Raw genomic sequence first — 20363 nt, 5'->3', positions numbered from 1 at the left:
TCCCTGAAAGGAGGGTGTAGCCAGGTGGGGCTTGACCTCTTCTCCCAGGCAACCAGAGACAAGAGGGCACAGTTTAAGGAAAGATCAGACATGGCATTTAATGCTGTGGTCTAGCTGATATGTTGGTGTTTGGTCACAGATTAGACTGGATCTCAGAGGGCTTTTCCAACCTAATTGATTCCATTATTCTGTAAGTATTTAGGTGTAACTTGCTGCTAAAGGGAGCTAGAGTAGATTTTTGAGAGGGTGCTAGTTAAGCCTGATGCAGATATGAGCCACCAAACCTGCTTTAGCTGTCGTGCTGTGCTGAGGGACTTTGGCTTTACAGTTTTCTCTCCATCTGCTAATTACTCACCTCAAGAAACTTTCCATTTTCTAGTGCTGCTCATTTGGGTGCGGATGGATAGTGTATGACAGTTGCTGTATCACGTTAGTTGAATATGCCAAGTAGACTGCTGAAAAGTTCTTTAAAGTATCCTCTTGGGGAACTTAAAAACTGATTTTTATGTTAAATATATTTAGATTTTTGGAGCACAGTGCTGTGGTATGATGAGACAAATACAAGAACTTCATCTCAAATGTACAGCTTTTGGAGCTTACCAAGAAAATGAGGAAACTGTATTTAATCTTCTTCATATTATTTTTTTAAGCAAATGCAGATTGCCACTGGCAACTGTCATGCAGGGATCATGGACTTTTTCAGACTTGCTCTGGCCTTTCCGGCATACCGTAATGTTAAATAACTTAAATGCAAGTTTTAGTAAGTGGAAACAAATGCATGACTGTTTTTAATTTACCAGTTTATTATATTCAGTGTCATGCTTTAGGCCAAAATTGGAAATTTGTCAGAAGTAGACTGTTTTATCAGCTGTGCTTGATCCTAAGTCTATTTTTTTGTTTTTAAACTCTGTGTTGGTTTCGGAAGGACGGATGCTATGAATCTTGTTTGCCCGATGCTTAGGCATTTCGCTGCTTTAATATCAGGGGTAGGGAGTGTAAATGCTTGCCAGCATTTTAGATCGTGTACTGATGATGCGTGCAGGCTGCACGTCCATGTGGCACAATATTAAAAATGACCTGTTTTTTTCCTAGCATTGCTATTTCTGCTGCATCAGCAGTAGTAGCAAGCAGCACTGGTGATAACAGTGAAGACTGTTAAAATTGTGATGAATAAAACCAGCTATTTCTTTGCCAAGTAAGCGTACTAAAGCTGCTAGATTAGAAAACACATGAGTTGCAATGTTCCACCAATAATAAAGCACTTTAAAGCTTTCTGTTGACATTTACACAAAGAGAACAGATGAGTATGCTCTATTTGGTTTTGAAGTCACTTTGATACAAACCTTACAACTGCCCACAAAAGAAGGAGTTTTGCAGTCTCTTCTTGCAAAAAGAAATGATTGATTTTTGACACCAAGACTGCTGACAGATTGCTCGAAGTGCTGCCCACTTATCATTGGACTGACAGTTTAATCATCGAAAGTGTACTTCTAGATTGGGCTTCGAGGAGCAAAAGAGATGTACCTGTAGTTTTTCCAAAGCATTAAAAGGTTTAAATTTCATTGAAATTTGAAATACAAACACATCTTTTTTTTTTTTTTTTTTTTTTTTTTTTTTTTTTTGTGATAGTCTTGAATTACTTGTGTACCATAATCTCGGTGGTGGTGTCGAGTACTTTGACATACTCTTGCATTTCTTCTGAGAGACTTAAGTGTCTATTGATCTAGTGGATTAATAGTGTGATGTCACTTTGGTTTTTCTTTTAATTATTTTACAAAAAAAGTTGTATTTAAATTTGGTACATGCTGTGCCAACAAGATTCTTTATGTGGATGAACTCAGCATGCTACTCATGTTGTAGTTTGGTCTTTAGAACACTTTCAAGAGAAATTATAATTCACTATTTCCTACTTTTTCTGCTTTTTTCTCTCGATTATTACTTATATTTTTCATATTTTTTGCAACAATATTGGATGCTGTTTGACACACTGAGTATTATATAAAACCAGCTGGTATCTAGTTGCGGTTGTCTGATTAATGGATAATGCTTTAATGGCACATGGAATTAGTTGCCTGTGTGTATAAATCGTGGATCCATATTCAGTGCATTTGGATCCTATGAAGTGGTAGTTACATGTCTGTTATATTAGTGTCTGTAACCTATTTTTTCTAGTTTAGGGACTTACCTGATAGCAAAAAAAAATGGAAAAAATATTTTGTTGCTTAGAAGTAACTCTAAAATGCCTAAAGTGATGACCTAGCAGCAGTTGTGTGTGATAAAAACACTTTGTAAAAATATTAACTTATTGCACACATTTTGTTTCATTAAAAAAACCTACACTACATATTAGTAAAGAAGGAGAAGGTGTTTGATTCAGTCAGTTCCTCACTTTCCCTCTCAGTGCAATGCATGCTAATCACGTGCATTTGAGTGGATTCACTAAAAGTGGTCTCTGATAGAAGTTATTAGAATTCCTCACTTTTTGGAAAAAGCTATTGTGGAAATATGAAGGCGTTACTTGTGCTTCACTTTAGTGTCATAGTCTGTAAGAAAAAATTATAAGAATTATTTTTGCCTGTCAAAATGCATAAAGTTACGCCGCATGTAAAAATTTTGATGTCGTTGATATTTTGGGTATAACTTGATTTTTCTGAGAAAATAGAAAACTGAAACTGATGTTTTATGCATCAGTGAGATCCAAGTACCATGTAGATTTTTTAGCTGTATGAACATAGCTGTTATTCTAACTATAACTCTTAAACTTTTAACTTCAAACATTTGCTCCTAACTTTATTTTTTTTCATACGGAAACTAGCTTGTGCCCGAGAATCTTTGAAAGCCTGGTGCTTCACTTAGTTAAGGAAGCATGCCTGCTGGTGTTAGAAGATGATTAGTGTTTTGATTAATTCTGTATCTCTCGCTGATTCTGACTATTGGATTGTTCCAGCCCTACTTGCTGTGTATTGTAAAATAATGAAAGATAGTTAAGGTGCTCTTCTGTTAGTTTCAAAAATGAAATTCTGTGTTCATTGATGACTTCAGGTGATCTTAGGAAAAAACATAAGCTGAGAGTGGCATAGTTTAACTCTGTTTAAATGGATGTAGCTACATTGGAATATCAGAATATTTGTTTTAGTTCTTCAACTTCTTAGTTCTAGCTTAAACTACAGTGAGGAATGCATCAACTGAAAAACAGTAAGTCTGCTGCTCTTCCAAAAGGTTAAACTTCATAATGTAGAAGAAGCTTTCATGGTGAGAAATAGTAAAGCTGTGGCCACTGGTGATGAAAGTGATTTGCAGTGGTGGGACAGGAAGGATTTGAATCTTTTCAGTGATTTCCTACTTTGAATATTCTTGCAGAATGGTTTATGTAAACCCATTTTCTGTTGCAACCCAGCAGTTTTAAACACATGTGCAGAGTCTTACTTCCTCTAAAGGAATAACTGATAGCTGAAAATCAGTAACTTCTTGATGGTGTCTGATGTGATGACAGACACTCTCTTGAACACTGTTCTTTGTGCATTCTAGGGGGAAGAATACTCAAAAGTTTAATGAAGGAATCAAAACAGTACATATCTGTAGACAGATGTAAGCAGTAGAAACAGTATATCCTGCTTCAAAACATATCTTAGAAAGGTATTAGAGAGATTGAAAAATATGCTCTGTAGATAGAGAAAACAAAAGATTATGTTACTTGTATAGTTTCAGGGACAGAGGAAGAAAAATGTCCTCTGGACCAGCATGCATGTCTTTGCTACCATGGCTAGCTAGGTCACGCTGTATTAAGGTGGAACAAGATAAAGATATTGAAACCAGTTTGTCTTTTCTTTTAAATTTATTTCTCCACTACCCTGCTGTGAGCAAGACAAATTTGTCATTTACTGCTAAACTTATCACTTGGAATGTATAGACCAGGGTATTGTTAAAGGTGAATATTGTAGGTTTTGAAATTCATTTGAGTTTTTGCTTTTATCTACAGTAGAGATGGGTACTTGTATCCTTTAAACCTATTAATGCATTGGCAGAACTCACAGGTTTTAGAGATATGGGGAAGCTGCTGTATGCCTTTGGGTGTTTTTTTCAGTCATATCTGCTATTGTAAGTATCTCTCCTTACTAACACTCTGTTAAATCTTTAGAGTGTTATACAATGTAATTATCACTGCAGCATTAAGACAGAGGTGAAGTACCTAGAATTGTACTTAGATGTTCGCTTGGAAAGTCGAGTTTTCCTTATTTTTGAATCAGTTGGCTTTCTGTGACAGGGAAGAATCTAAAGAATTGTAAATGTGAAGGAGCTAAAGCTTTATAAATGACCTTGAAAAGTATGATTTCATGAGAAACATACCAAAGAAGCTTTTGGGCAAGGGAAGACCTACCTTGGTAGTGTGGCAGAAATATGAAATAAGTCTAAATAAAAGACTGTTTACTTGACTTTTTTTTTTTTTAAATATGTGAATTCAGTGCTAAACATAAAAAGGTGTGCTTGGAGGATTTGACTTTGCTACTTTAGCACTGCTCGTCAGATTTTTAGGTATTTTAATGTATTTCAGAACAGAATAAAATGATACTTGCTGCAGCTTGAGAAAGTAGAGCTTTTATCTCCTCTAATGTGCTGCTGGTGATGCTTTCTGAAACCTTATTAACTCCTGGAAAACTTGAGGGAGGTGCTGAAAATACAGTACCACATAATTCTGTCAATACACATAACTGCCTAAAGCGAGAGGCAAAGTTGCAAGATACTCAAGAGACTGGAATCTTGAATTGGGTGTAATGGAGACCATAAAAGGAAAGGTTATATCATCAAAATTCAATACTTTGTATGGAGTCTTGTTGAGGCATCAGAGGTGTGATTAAACAAGAGGCAGGGATGTGAGAAAACTGCTGTTAGTCATGAAAAAAAAAGTAGTCTTGCAGATGTGTAGAAGGATTCAGCAGAATCTGAAAAAAACCCAGGAGGCATGTCAAGCAGGTAACTTCATGAGTTGTGCACTTGAGAGATGCTTGTGGCCAGCTGCCTCATACCTTAGGAAGGAAGACAGGTTGTACTCCATCTATAGTTAGGAGTGAGAGACAAATCTCACTATGTCTGACATCTGTAGGTAGGAGTGAGAGACAAATCTCAAAAGTAGAGATTTGATGTAACTGTTTTATAATTTAAGCAGTAGTCCTTCAGTTCTGTCAAATTTAAGATAAGTGGAAAGAGAGTTTCATAGGTAATGTGTCACACAGAAGTGGAGTTTGGAGACTGGATCAGTTAAAGAAAACTGGGAATACATGCCTGTTATTTCATCTGTTGCTTCTGAATATTTCTTCTGAGGTCTTGGAGAAAGTATCTAAGACAAGAGAGAAGGTGAAATTACAAGAAGCAGAAGAAATGGTAGCACTTGAGGAGCAAGTGACACTGCTGATTGCTGTAGGTGACTGTCCCTGTCCTGATGTTTGTTATCATTACTGCTGGGTTGAATGTAGAGAGAGAAAATACAAACTTACACATGCCAAGAAAACTAAAGTTCAGGTGTCTGGTCATGTAGTGGAGTGTTCTACTCTGCAGAGTTGGCAGATGTCTTCATTCTCTATGAAGTTTGAGGCATGATAGATAGCTTAGGTTTCACACAAGCTGAAATTGAGGGGTAGTCTTCAAGCCAACTCTCATGCTGTCTGTGTGTGTTCTGAATGTTTGGCTTTCAAGTGCCATGAATGTGTCATAGGATTATTTGCAAAGGAAAGATGAAAATAAAAGTTCATTTTCTCCTGTGAAGACTATGATATCCAATGTTAGTGATTTTATTTTGCATGAAAGATATATTTTAGAAGGAAAATTTTGGTGCAGCTACTCAGTAGCTGCCAACCATAAATAAAAATGACCATGTTGTTGCTTAGGCTTCAGTACTCCTACGGACTGCCTAGCTTGTTTCAGTGTAGTGTAAATTAATGGAAAATCAGAAGAGAATGAAAAGGGAACAAAGTATGCCAAAAGATAGTAGTATTTGTTCAAAGAGTTGTGCTAAAGAATTTCTTTATATACTGAAGCCAGTATAAATACTGCTTGTACTTCCGAGGAATTTGTGCTCATTGCCAAAATTGTCAGTGTAGAAGGAGATGAGGATTTTTTTCCCTTCCGCTATATGGTGACAAAATTTGTGTTCCCCATTGTAAACAGGTGTTACCTACCAAATCATGATACAGTAGGCATGGCTGTCAGTTTCCAGCAGAGAAACAACTTGTTCCTGAATTGAGAGGAACAGAGATGGCTCCTTTCTCATGCTCTCCCCCACCCCACAGCTTTTCAGGTGGTGAAATCTCAGCTATTAATCATTTGCCAGAGAAGAAACTGATTATGAAACAGAGGTTGTATTAATCTCCTGTCTGCTGCTAGAGTTTCAAGTTACTTCTTTCTGTGGCTTCCTGTATTTAGATGAAAACATAAGATTTCTGTTTTCAGTGTAATGTTTAGTTGTGGACGTTTTGAAAGCGGTTGTTGCAATTCTAAGTAAAGGACTGGATTTACTGGTTGCTTTGTTTACAGCCCATGCTATTGTCAGTCTTAAAGCTTTGGGAACAATCCTGTTGAAATGTTAGTTTTTGGTTTGAAACTTGGTCAGTACATTCATTTTAAGTAGTTCTTCAGTGGTACTGAAATAAACTCATTGAGAACATTTTTACACTATTTGGGGCTCCATAAGTTATGAAATGTGATTCTTATAGCAGCAATTTAAATACCACGTTCAACAGATTTAGAAGTAAAATGTAACTTGTTAAATGTCTGTTTTGGTTAAACAAAAGGAAGTTTTGTGTTAATTCTTAGACTGTTACAGCTTAGTGATGCTAGTGTAGATTTGAATTAAATTACCCATTTTTAACTATCTTGTTTGTAATTACTGAACTGCATCTTCCAAGTAAATACTACAAGGTGTGAGTAACACAGGTGCAAATGGTAGGAACAGTACTTAAAAGTTCATCCTCAATATTCCCTGAGAAGGAAGCTCTTGAGGAGTTTTCCATTACTTTGAAATGAAGTAGGAGGGCTTCTGGGTACACAGAGAGCTTGCCCAGGTCTCTGATAACACACTTGACTTTATTTTTCTTATCTCTTTGGGGGTAGTCAGTGGAACAATATCTACCAGTGTTGTCATATCATGTGCTCATGAACTCCACCATTAAGTTGCCCTATTTCCCATAGCTGAAAGATGCTCCATTTAATTTCTAAGTGATAGTTAATCTATAACTAGCAAAAGTACTGCATTTCTCTATTTTTTGTGTTGGGTACAGATTTTTTTTTTTTTTTTTTGCTTTCTAGCTTCTTTATGATTTAAAAAAACATAAAAGAACTGTTTTTATACACCTTTTAAATGATGTGAGCAATCTTGTAAGTGTTCTGAGGAGGTGCACGTAATTTTTACATCAATAACTGAATTCCATAAACAGGATGAGTAGGCAGCAAATTTACAGACATGAAAGACATTTAAAGATGGGTGCTGCAATTTAAAAAAAAAAAACCAAAACCAGATGAAATCCTCCAAACAAAGCAGAAGAAAAAAGACAAAACCAAAGCAGATTTTTCAGCAACTATGGTATTCATGATAACATGAAGAAAATGGCATTAAGATTTGGGAAATAATAAAAAGAGAAGATTGTCATGTTAGATTATAATTTGTTACTGTATTTAATGCCTAATATATGGTTTTTCCCCCCACAGAAATTAGCAGAGTACGGAAAGACATGTATAACGACACATTAAATGGTAGTACGGAGAAGAGAAGTGCAGAATTACCAGATGCTGTGGGACCTATTGTACAGTTACAAGAGAAACTATATGTGCCTGTAAAAGAATATCCAGATGTAAGTATATCTTTTTTACTCCCTAAATTATTTTTTGATCCTTGCGGTCGTCTTTAAATGTAAATTTCATGTAATGCTACCCTTGGATCACGCTGAGTTTCTTTGGATACTAGGGAATCAGTGTATGTTCCACTTTACTTGATTTGCTGTGGGTGTGAGTGGAAGAAGGTTGTGTTAAACAGCAAACTAGTATGGATTGTTAAACCTTAGATGTAAGATCCTAATTATCTTGTTCATTCAGTGTTTTCTATCCTGAGACACTTGTGAAGTGAATTTTAGGAGGAAAGTAGTTCTTAGGATGGTGCTTTTTTCCTCTTGGTGTGTCTCTAAGTCAGCTGCAGAATGCTTCAGAGCCCTTTAAAGACCTTTTGGAGACTGTACTTAGTCTCAATTACTATTTGTCCCATACCTGTGTAACCAGTTCTGTTGCTTATAGAAGTGTCTTTATCTCAGGGTTGGTTGTCCTGTCCTCTCCTCTCCTCTTTCCCCACCCTGCTTAAGCAAAACTCTTCGCTTGCCTGTCAGTATTGTGCACTCCATGGGGTGTTCTGTTCCATTGTACACTAACCTTTTGAAAGAGAATGGTTTCATTTAACTAGAACTGTTTTGAATTAATCTGATCTGAAGTGTTTCTAAAAACTACTTGGGAAGAACAGTCCTTTCAAAATCTACCCCAACTACCCCCAACTGTTTTCATTGATCAGTGACAAAATAAGAAACCATGTTGTTCTTCCCTAATAGAATTTACAGGCTCTGTTGAAGTAGAGGAGTGCAGGGTCCAAGTAAGGGATTTGCACATTAAAGTGATATAAAGTGGAAGAAAGTACAGAACAGCAGAAACAGAGGTAACACTTGCATATTTCTGTGGCTTTTCTTTGTATGCTTAATTAGTTTAAGCTCTCCAAATGGAGTTTTATTATTTCAGTGCTGCTTATAACATACAGGTCTCTAAATAAACCTCACTGTGCCATGCTCCATTAATAAAATATTAATAAAGTTAAGTGCAAGTCCTTATTCAGAACAGAATACTTAGACAAATGTCTTTTCTCCCTTTTCAAGTTTTAACTGGTTGTTTTGCTTTGTGGTTAAAATACCTGTACTGGGAAAAGTCTTCAAGGAATTTGCACTGGCACTAAGGACATCTCTCTCCCTTTGTATTGCATTCTTCTTCTAAGTTAAACATATGTGTGTCTATATACATCTCTGTGTGTGCATACATGTCCCCACACCGAAACCAGTAATTCTTTTGAAACTCCTGAGTGTTTCAGATTTTTGAGAGCAATTGTCCTGTGCAGTTGTTCCACAGAGCCATATAATACCTCCAGATATCTTAGAATTATATTGCTTAGTGGCTTTTTAAAGCATTTCTTAGTTTTTGAAATCTTGGTTTCATAATTTGATGGTGTAGTCTTTGTGAAGAGTTGCCAAAGTTATTTGCTGTAGTTTTTACAGAGCTTGATGCCTGCTGTACTAGGATTATAGGTAAGAAAAAAGGTGTTGGATTTCCCTTAACTATTAAGCTGCTGTTCGAGAAATCAGAGGTCTAGTAGCTTAGGTCTTCACTGCCAGTTAATTATCAAATATAGTGTAAATGAGCAGGAGAGAGTTTGTCTCAAGTTTCTGACAAAGAAATTATTTCACTAGCTACTGCTAGCTCTTTGTTTGCTTTTAGAAAAACAGCCTTGAAGTGGTCACTAATTTATTTTAATAAACCCTTAGGCATTCGGAAGTTGGAGAAGCTTGTGATTTGTGTTCATGTGACCTGGAATAAAAAGGCTGTTGGCTCTTGTGAGATGATGTGAAGTGTGTGCTAGAAAATGTGAAGCTTCTGCTGCTGTGGTGGGACCTGGCAGTTCAAGCTTCACCAGGGAGCCAAGCCCGGTGTTCTCTGTGTGCTCCTGTATTTGTTCATTGCTACTTGGAATGGGATCTGCCCAGCCTTAATAATTGGTTAATCAACTAGAATATAACACTACATACAAATCAAAAGCTGTGATTTGGTATGTAGGCCATTTCTAAAATCTTTCTGCAAGTTAGATGTTAAGTCACCTGCTTTGAATTCAGGCTAGCGCAGCATTTAGAAGGTCTGGAGTGCAGTGACTCCAACTTACTAAAAAAAAGTGTAAAATTCATGGATAAGTATTAATTTCACCAGTGAAGGTAAATTTGTGTGTAAAGAGAGAAATTGTTACCTGTGAGAATTTTCACAACATATATGAAACTTCTTACTCATATTCAGCAGTTAATTTAGTTGTTACCAGATATAGGAAAGACATGCTGTATAGACTATGAGAGTTTCTCAGATAAATCTAGTTGATTCTTTCTATTGCCATAATTTTCTTCCAACTGTCTTGTCTACATTACAAAGATATAAAGTTGGATAAACCTAAAGTTGTTCAGAAAAAAAGTGACCAGAAACTGGTTTTCTGATGTATATTTAATAATATTTTTAGTAACAGAAATTTAAAAAATCAGCACAATGTTAGGATGTTCTAATAAGCTGTTGTTATGGTTTTTTTTGAATTAGAATTTTAGCATATTGGTTAGTTGACTGTAATGAATACTGCATAGTACTACAGGGCCATTTTGTGCACAGAATCCTAAGTTACTTGTGAGCATAAAAATAGTGGTCTACCATAAGTTTAAACAAACATGCTTTATATATGTGTATATATAAACATACACAGAAGATGAAACAGTAAATTTTCATAGCCTGCATCACTTTGATATTACTGTTTTACTATCCTTTGGTTATCCACACAAAAGAAAGAATATATGAAATTAAACTTAAAAGCTAAAATAAATCTATAAAATCCCCTGAAGGCTCCTAATCTTTTTTTTTTTTGTACTAGTGCATATTGAGTATTTTTAATCTAATATTTATTTGAAGGCCATAGTTGATGCAAGGTTCAACTTGCCAAAAAATTAATTGACTGAAACAGCCTGTAGTTTTTAAATGCTGACTGTGCAGAATCTGAATTTCTGCTTCTGTACTAGTAGGTGGAAGACACACAAAAATCTTGCTAGGCAAGAATTAATTTTCTTTGATGTGTTGTATTAATAAGGAGAATTTTTTCATTATGTAGTCTGAGTCTGATGAATTGTGTAACTGTTGGGATGGTCTCCTTTGTGACACTTTTTTTTTCATAGGAAGTTACTGTTACACAATTGGGTCTATTTGTATTGTTTTCTTCTAGCACCCTTGAAAGGTGTTTAAACTTTAGAGAAATTTTAGTATTAAAACTGAGATTTGAGATATTTAGCTTTTCTGAACCATGTATATGTGCTCCTGAAACTTGAGAGAGAACTTTTGCAGAAGGCACCCAAGGAATGAAATTCCATTAATTGTCCATATTTTGCCCTTAAGTTAAAAGTGATTTCTCTAACAAGTAATATTTGTACTCTCATCTAAGTCTTTGGTGTTACAGTTTGAAGACATTTCCATTTCATGGAGAAATAACTTCCATCAGAATTTTAAAAGTAAGAAGAAAAGGTGTCAGAGAAATTTTTGAGCTCTTAAGAAGCAGAAGAATGGAGGATAAGTTATTGTTTGTGGGTGAATAGTTAAAAGTCTTTAGCATTTCCATGCTTCAGACAAATGATTAATTTTCTTGAATTTCCCTAGAGAGATGAGACTAAACTTTCTGCCTGATATCAATTTAAACAGTTCTTAGAATTAGTACCTACAAATGTTGAACTGAATAAATGTTTTTTTTCTATTATAATCATGGCTTTATTGTTAATAAGTACCCTGTTCTTTCTGATTAATGTGAAATTCTCTGTTGGAACTCTTCTGTGCCTCTTCAGTAAAAATGCAAGAAGTCAGTAATTATCGCATCTAAAGTATCGTGTCCTTTGAGTATACTGGAGCTCAAAGGCCAGCAGTGATAAACAGCTTGTGCCTACTTCTGACCATTTTAGTTAAAACTGTTTAATTAGTACAACACAATGATGAACACAGGGACTCGTTTTACTATGGGGAACTTACTGACAAAGTGTTTAAATCCTTTTTCAATTTGTAATATCAGAGTTTAATAGCATCCCTAATATGGATTAGGAAAATGATAACATCATCTTTTATTTATTGTTCTGATTATTTACTTAAGCTCTTCACTCCCTAGTGGTAAACAGGGAAGGAAGCTAAAAGACTAGGCCTTGTTTATCCTTGCAGTTTGAAGGAAAGAGAGAATATAACTGATCTCTGTTCATAAACTTGGGATACAGAATAATGGCAGGGCTGAAGGAAGATTTGGAAAATGGTCAGCTACTGATGAAAGTACTAATGTATATGAAATAACTAAACTAATTTGATTACTAATTTTTAGTCTTAGTAGGGTCATTTTTAATAGAAGTAATGGGAACAAAGAATTTAATTTTTATTATGAACTTTATGTATTAATGAGAGGCTTTATGTGCTCTGGTTGCACATGGTAAGAATATGGATTGAGAAAGGGCCTGTTTGTTTAGATGCTATTAAAATGGAGACATGCCTTAATATCTGTATGAAGATTTCTTTTTTACCTCTTCTATCTAATGTTTTATTAGATATTCTTCCATTACTCACCATCTGAATCACCTTTGACAGGTTTTTTAAAATTTTTTTTGAACTATGCTAAACACTCAGTAGCTGGTTTGGGGGATTTGGGGTTTGTTGGTTTTTGGGTGAGTGTTTTAGTTTTGGGGTTTTTTGATGCAGGATGACAGATGTTGTCATAATTTTATTCATAGATAAGCTGGTCAGATCTCCAGGGCACATGTGTACATGGAGGCAAAAGGATGGAAGACAGTCTAAAATACATTGGAATTAAAACTCCTGTCCTTTATTCCCTTACAGTAATCTTGCAGACTGAGCAGCAGCTCAGCAGTACCAATTAAATTGATCCGTATCTCCATTTTTTTTCCCTCTTAAACTCTTGAAGAATTTAGTGGAATTAAGTCAGGTGATTGCCTTGTCATTTATCTCTTAATGTTCTTCTTCCCATTTTATTCCTACTATTTTTGCTGTTTGCAGATCCTGTGGTCTTTCTATGTATGTAAACAAAAAGAAATGAAGGTAGGGTGGAGGTAAGACAGGTAAAGTAAGAGCTTAGTAAGTAGTATTTGCTTTGGCGATGTTCCCCTTAATATATTTCAAAGTAAATTTGGAAATCTTGGAGAAGAAATGAGTTGTACTTGGTAGTGCTGGGAAAGCTGAACATATTTGTTAGGACACCATGTTTTTATTTTGATGCCTGTATTAGCAATGTCTTCAAATTAGTATAATATTAAACTCCTAGTTTTATATGCATGTTGATATACATGCCATGTACAGCATGTGTATGATACTCCCTTCAGCATGCAGTGGAATTTTTTTCTTTCTTAATCAGTATACAGGTCCAGCTTGTAAGGGTAGGAATTCCCTCATCTGACAGTAACAGCCACTGCTAGACATTTGGGTGCCTCTCTTCACCATGGATGGAGAGGACTGTGTGTAAGTGGGGAAGCCAAATGTTAAAGGAGAATGTTAGTCTAGAAAATCAGTCTAAATAGCTTGAAGATACCTTTTCTGTGGATGAAATAACTAAAATTGATGATTCTAAAATCATTTTTAGAATTATTCTAAATAAAAATTATTCTAATAAATTAATTTTATTAAAAATGTTTGACTGTGGGAATTAAAAAATTTGAGGTTGCAAAGGAAGTGCCCGGTGGAACTTCCTGAAATAGGTCTAAAAGTCAACATCCATCAAGATCGGTTTTGCTGCTGTAGTGCCTTTCATTATAGCTCATCTCGTTTTCTGTGCAGAGTCAGGCTTTCAATGGGCAATCTCTGCTCTTGCAAGACTTAAGTCTAGGAGAGCTGGGTGCAAATACAAGTGAAAAAAGTCAGCTGTGAGGCAGGTATTTGTAACATACTGATTTTGCTTTGTTTTATATTGGGGTTTTTTTCAGTCTGTTATTTGAAATGTTTATTTTAGCAAAGAAGGATGTTATACAGAGATGAGGATGTGCTTCAGCATGATATTTTTGCTTCTGATTGTGAGGTCAGGTACTCTTGGGTACACCTGCTGAACTTTTTGGCAGTTTTTTGTGAATTAATGTCCTGTGTACTTTAACTAGGATTGGAGACTGCAGTAACATGGAAATATGTCGAGTAAGTGCTGAAACAATACTTAACAGAGCAAGGTAGTGCTTGTGTTTAAAACACAGAGGTGAATTTACAAATTACTGTTTAGACATCAGAATCCCTAATCGTTGTACTTTGTTACTCAAAGTCAGGAGCAGATTTTCCTTCTGCTTTAGAGAGTGCAAACACACTCCTGAAAGACATGGGATTTGAGAGGCACAATGTTTTAAGGAAGGAGGAAATACAGAGAGAAAAACCCATTATTGAGGATTAGGTTTTTTCCACCTCTGATTAGTTGACAAAAGGAGAACTGTAGCACTAAGCTGTAATACTTTCCCCAGAAACTTAACCTGGCAATTGTAATACCATGCTGTCTTCAACCCCTCCCCCTGCAGTGGTCAGTCAGCTTTTGACACATATATTAAATATTTCTTCCTTTTTAGCAGCTCTGCAGTTTAAGTATTACTGTTTGTATAGTCAGAATTTTACGGAATTGCCCTTGCAAAAGTAATTTGATGCTTTCCAGTCAGAGGACAGCAGGAGTTTGGTAACTTCAAATGGGTAGGTCAGTGAAATGCGAGTCTTAGCTGCTTGTGTTTGCTCTGTGTTTTGCTGGGATAAGATGGCACCTATCTAGAATTGCTATTTAAAATAGTTTTGAGTACCAGTCAGAATACCAGCTTTTCTTTGTATCTCTCATAAATCATATGCTTAGGTAAAAATCAAAATTTACATGTCCTCAGTGGTAAAAGGTCTGTTGTTTTTTATTAGATTAAGTCTGCCCACAGACCTTGAAGGTGCATATTAATTTGAAGGAAAAAAGAATAAGTTGCCTTTTGAGCAGCATGGTTGAGTTTTTTTAAACAGGTGTGCTGTTTTGGTATTATGCTATTTCTGAAGTTACTAATGCATTTAAAAGTGTACATCACTTGTCAAGGAAAAGTTTTCAGTATAATGCTGCATCTATACCATTCATTTTTGATCTGAATTTGTTCCATATTTCAAAAGAACAGAGTTGTTTTGTTCCTCATACATGTCTCATTAATGTTGGTCACTTGGTTGTCTTATGTATAGAGTTTTCTTGAGGGGAAGATAGTACACAAAGCCAGTAATAAACTTTCCTTTTTCCATGTTTTGTTTCATTGCTTGAGAATGCCTTGGTTTGCAATGTTGGATTCAAAATAAAACACAAATGCTCTGTTAATAGGTATCTCTACCTAGGAGATTCAGGGTTTCTGTAGCTGTAGTATCGATCTACTCAGTCTATGAAATTAGTCTCTGCTATTTTTTAATGCTGGTAAGAACACTAGTTGAACACTGTTGTTTAACTTCAGTCACTTGGCATAATATTAATTCCCAGTTCTAAGCTTTTATGTGTTTATTTTCTGTTTAAGAGCAGTTTCTAATAATGAATTCTGTGAAGGCACTGATTCCTTTTGAAATTTGCTGCACTACTTTGAAACTGAGTGAATTATTTTGTTTCCAATACACTTAGTACTCTAAGAGAAATAATTTTGCTTGATGAACAGCCAGTTACTTTTTAGACCTTATTGCACTCAGTTCTCTCTTATTATATAGTATAGCATTTTCATAGCATTTTCTCTCTTCAGGAAAGCTCATGCACCTGTCCTAATTGTGTACATTCATCCACCCAACACTTCAGTTGCTTGGGCTGATTACTGCTTTTTCAGAAGGTTTCTGTCTCTTTAGAGTACTGATGTAAGCTTGATCAGTACCTCTCAGCTGTGTGGTGTATAAACACTCAGAACATACTGACCCAAAAATTCGAGTTCGTTCTAGGTGCTAACATCGTTATCTGTGGCATCAGAGGACACTGAGGGCTCTGCCCTGTGGTCAGTGATACTGCTTGTTTTGGGAAGATTATCAATTAAATTGTGGTTTGAAGTTGTCTTAAATATGCAGCAGTTTAATAGATTATTTTTTTCTGTAAAGTACAGGTGGTCTGAAAATGTGAATGGTGCATTAAATAAGTATCTCTGTATTGCTGTTCCATCTGGAAATGACCTGTTGTTATATTGCTAATGTATTTAAGTGCTGATGATAATGAATATATTATTCAAATCAACATCTTAAATGTCTGGGTCGTAATATTTAACCTAATTGCTTGAATTTTATAATTTGAACTAACTTGAAAATTTGATCATCTTTTTTTAAAAAAATAAATGTCACTTGCATTAAAAGTAAAGCAAAGTTGATGTCATTCAACACAAGTTCTCAAATAGTACATCTTGTGCTTCAGTGTCATTTGATTTTTTCAAATTATTGTAGCCACAATAATATTTTGCCTCTCTTTTTTTTTCCATGAGTGCAAATGTTGCCCTTAAGACTGGAAAAATTGTAAGCAATGGCCTTTGATTCTTCGTGAAGGACTACATTTTTTTCTGTGAGTCAGCTGATGGGCAAGCTAAAAGCAGGAGAGAGATGTGAAACTCTGGCTTTGTAATATCGATGGGGCTGGAACATATATCTATATATAAATTAAATAAATAAATATGTATATATATAAAATCCTAGGTCACTACAGACAGGCTGACATGTAAACCTGAAGTACATCTCAAAGCTTTATGATATAACTCTTTCTTCTGCTGTTTCTCCTGTGAAAAATATGCGGTAGTTTTTCTTCTGTTGTGGTGTCTGCAGTGATGTTGGTCATCACAGAACTGTAAGAAGTAGTAATACCCATCTCCTTACTTAAAAATCCCAGAGTCAAGCGCGGGAGTTAGTTAGGAATAAAGCCCGAATGAAGCAATTGTTGACAAGCTGCTCTTTTAGCAGTGTTGTAATTGTACATATTTAGGATAATAGATTCAATATGACTTGATATCCAAAGGGGCTGCTTTCACTGTATTACTGGGCTGTAATACTGCTGCTCTTAGTGCTTGATACTGGCTGAATCACAGAACTCCACAGTGCTTATGTTGTGGGGTTTGTATCCTTACATGCTTCAGTTTTCATTCATATGTCTTTTTATGTATTGTATTTTTACAGTTCGAACATAGACTTAAGGTTTCCTGAGCGCTTTTAGCAGAAGTCATTTAGAGTGAACAAGGCAGATTAGACCTTAAAACACTAAAGGAAATATTGAGCTGTCTTCTGTGTTTCTGACCTGTTCTGCAGATTGCAGATTTAGGTGTGAAATTTGCAACTTTACTGATTATGGCAGCTGTAAATATACGGAGAAGACTTTGTGACATTTCCAGAAGGTGAATGGAATTGCTCGTTTAATTTTTCACTTCAGATGTGATTAACACTGAGAGATCTATCTATTTTTTTTTTTTAGAAGAAATACTTGTATAACAGCAAATAGGCATTGACAGTTTCCAATTTTTTTTTTTACACTTGATTGAAGTATATAATTTAAGGTCTGTAGTAGAATGAGAAATGCTACCAGTTAGATAATCCTACTGAGTTTTGTTATAAATTTTGGAAGGGGGATTGCTTTTGTTTTGATGACGCAGTTTAAAAGTATTTTCTCTGATGTGTTTCAGTATTTTCATGGAATGAAATTCTAGACCTAGTTTGGTAAATAAACCCCTGATTAATGTGAAGTAGTATAAACTGTGTATGAAGCTATGACTAAGTGTGCTGTTTATTTAGAAAGTGAGGTTTTATAGTTCTGCTTGTGAAATACTGGAAGTATTTTCAGTATATTTAATGATAGAAATAGGTATTACAGAATTTGGTTTGTCTTAAATGAGGTAAGAATTCTGATTCACTTTCCCCTATGAAGGAGAAAATTCAGCTTGTTTCACTATAGAGCTCCTAGTCTATGAATGAGACTGCAGTTGTTACCAATTCTCAAATGTGTGTAAAAGTTAAAGGAGCAAAGCAAAAATTATCTAATATTGGTTCTGATTATAAATTACAATTTAGTCAGCTAAATTAAGAAATTAAAATCAGTCACATGAATGAAAAGCATGTTTATGTTTAGAAATGTTAAACACCTTGCTTTCTCACTCACTTCAGAAGCTTGATAAAATGCATTTTTTCCCAAAGTATGTTGCTTCAATATGGAAACTTTCATCACAGCTCTTATTGCTAAGGCCTATCTTTAACCACAAAACAATACTATGCATCTTTATCATAGGGTTTAGTTGCTTGGTGAGATGCTTTACTGCTTTATTTTTAACTTTGCTTATGAAAGAGTGCTATTATGGAGGAAAAGATAGTAATTGCTATTTATATAGTACTGCATTGAGGTCTTCTGATTTGGAAGTGTGCAATTTCTGTGTTTCCTCCCTTCCCATCTTCCAAGGTGGCAAATAAATGCATTTTTGCAACGTAGAATTATAAAAGACTGAATAATTCAGCGTAAAATCTGTTGCCTTAAAGGGATGAAGAACTTTAGACGAAGTTCCAGTAACTAATAAAATAAATGAAGTAGTTACTGAGAGCCTCTTCTTTGCATAAACTTGAGTATAACCTCAAAGCCTGTTTCTGCAAAGTCAGTTTTTCCTTTTGAAAGGAGAAAAAGCAGCTGCATTTGTCTGGTAAATTGAAAAAGAGAATAATGTCCCTTATATACAAGAATTCCATTTCTTCTCTGAAAGAAGATTTCAATTCCTTCTGAGTATTTTTAACTAGAGTGTCACTATCTGCAATAGTGCTCCAACTTAAATGTGTCTTTCTCACTTCTAATTACTGAGAAATGGAAGTAGTCTACAGCTAAATTGCCAGCTTTAAGTGCCTTGGGTAATGTCGTATGTAGTCACATCTAATTAAAAGGTATTATTATGGAAATTAGTTGTTGGACTGTATATCCTGAAGATCCTTTGTTACTGGAATATGAGTTTAATGATGTAAACTGTGAAGCTTAGAGGGCACTGCTGGATCCTATGGTTAGGCTTGGAGACCGATTTACACACAGCACAACTTGTTAATTCTCTAGATAAATGTGTCACGATTCCCAAGTAGAGCATGGAATTGAACAATTTTTACTCATCTCCTGGTGTTATTGAAACTGATGTCTTGTCACTGTTCTGAAAACCTCATTTTAGTGAATAGGATGAAACAGATTATTCACTATCTCGCTTAAGCATGCCTACTGTTAGATTGTTCACAGGATCTGATTTCCTGAGAGAGTTTCTGTTAACAATCTTTCAATTACTGTTTAAAGGGTTTTATGACCACTTAAAGGAGGGAACTACCAAACTGTTCTGTGGGCCTTTAAATAATTGCAAATGGGAATCTAATGATAACAGAGATTCCCATTTTAAAACCATGAAATTGTTAATTTGTCTATCTTTACAGCTTTCTCACTTACGTTGATAATTCTAAGCAATTTAAAATCCAATTATTTCCAAAATACGACAGTAATTAGATTAGTGTTTTTACATGAACAGAACATGTAGCATAAAAAAATCATTTTGAGGGATATTATTTTAGTTATTCGAAGTGGAATTGAATCTACCCAATTAAGATTCTCTTTAAACTTGTGGCATGAGGAAAAGATTTAATGTTAAAACCAGTATTAAATGGAAAGGAAATGTGACTTTAGTTTATATTATAATGTACAAAAAGTATTGACAAAGCAGAGGCCAAGCAAGAACATGCTAAAGGAACAAATTGCTATTTCACTAAAGATCTAAAGGTAATATTTATGCAAACAACTACACAATTTATTACCAGTAAAAATTAGTCCAGAAGTGGTGGGAGGGAAGCAAAACCCAAAAGGCTTTTTGCTGGAGTGTGTTTGACAAGGCATGGCTTCTGTCTCTGGTAACTGATAAGGTCTCTGCTTTGCTGTTGTGTGTTCTTGTATCTTGTGTCTGCTGATCCAGCCCGCAGTGTTGTCAGCTCAGTGAGGAATGTCAGGAGGCTGGAGCAAAAGGGACATTAAATGGTTGACACTGAGGGATGGCAGTAAATGAGATGGGAGCTAAATATATAGGTTTGTGACATTCTAGCAGCTGGCTGAAGTCGTGCTGTTTGTTGCTTGGGTATACTAGCCTTAAAAAGGAAGAGAATGCATTGTAGCACCGAGAAGAAAAAAAACAGCTGGTGGCTTATCAGTCAGCCCTAATGACAGAGAAGGTTAAAGAGTTTGGAAGGACAAATCTTGAAAGAGTGCTTTTATTAGTAACATTTAATTTTTAATTTGGTATGAGTAGTTTTATAAAACTACTCTAAAACTTGGCTTGTTCAGTATAAAAAAGGCATGAATGCTTCGTTTGGTGTCCAAATAAAATTACTTTTAAAATTTACTTATTTACTTTTGATCCAAGCAGCTTGTTAGGTGATTCTTACAGTAACTTATTTTTGATGTTTTCTTGCTCCCTAACGGAACTCTTGGAAACAGTTTGATACTTGATTAAGTATCTCGGAGTTTAATGCTTAATTTAAAGGAAAAAAAGGCTTGTTTTTCTAATAGATGAAAGTATGAATGTCCTCAAATG

At 35.2% G+C, this 20363-nt stretch overlaps 1 protein-coding gene across 3 annotated transcripts in view; it reads left to right on the top strand.

Moving 5' to 3' along the window:
* Positions 1 to 20363, top strand: part of QKI (QKI, KH domain containing RNA binding) — a 149787-nt gene that overhangs the window by 29122 nt on the left and 100302 nt on the right. For all 3 annotated transcript variants that reach the window (XM_084203690.1, XM_084203691.1, XM_084203692.1), the window contains exon 2: positions 7699 to 7841. In XM_084203690.1, the coding sequence (XP_084059816.1) occupies positions 7699 to 7841 (143 nt within the window). The remainder of the gene's footprint in view (positions 1 to 7698; positions 7842 to 20363) is intronic.

The sequence above is a fragment of the Fringilla coelebs genome (genome assembly GCF_963513975.1).
Source record: "Fringilla coelebs genome assembly, chromosome: 3".
In the NCBI taxonomy this organism is placed as follows: Eukaryota; Metazoa; Chordata; class Aves; order Passeriformes; family Fringillidae; genus Fringilla; species Fringilla coelebs.
This window is presented reverse-complemented; position numbering and strand designations above follow the sequence as displayed.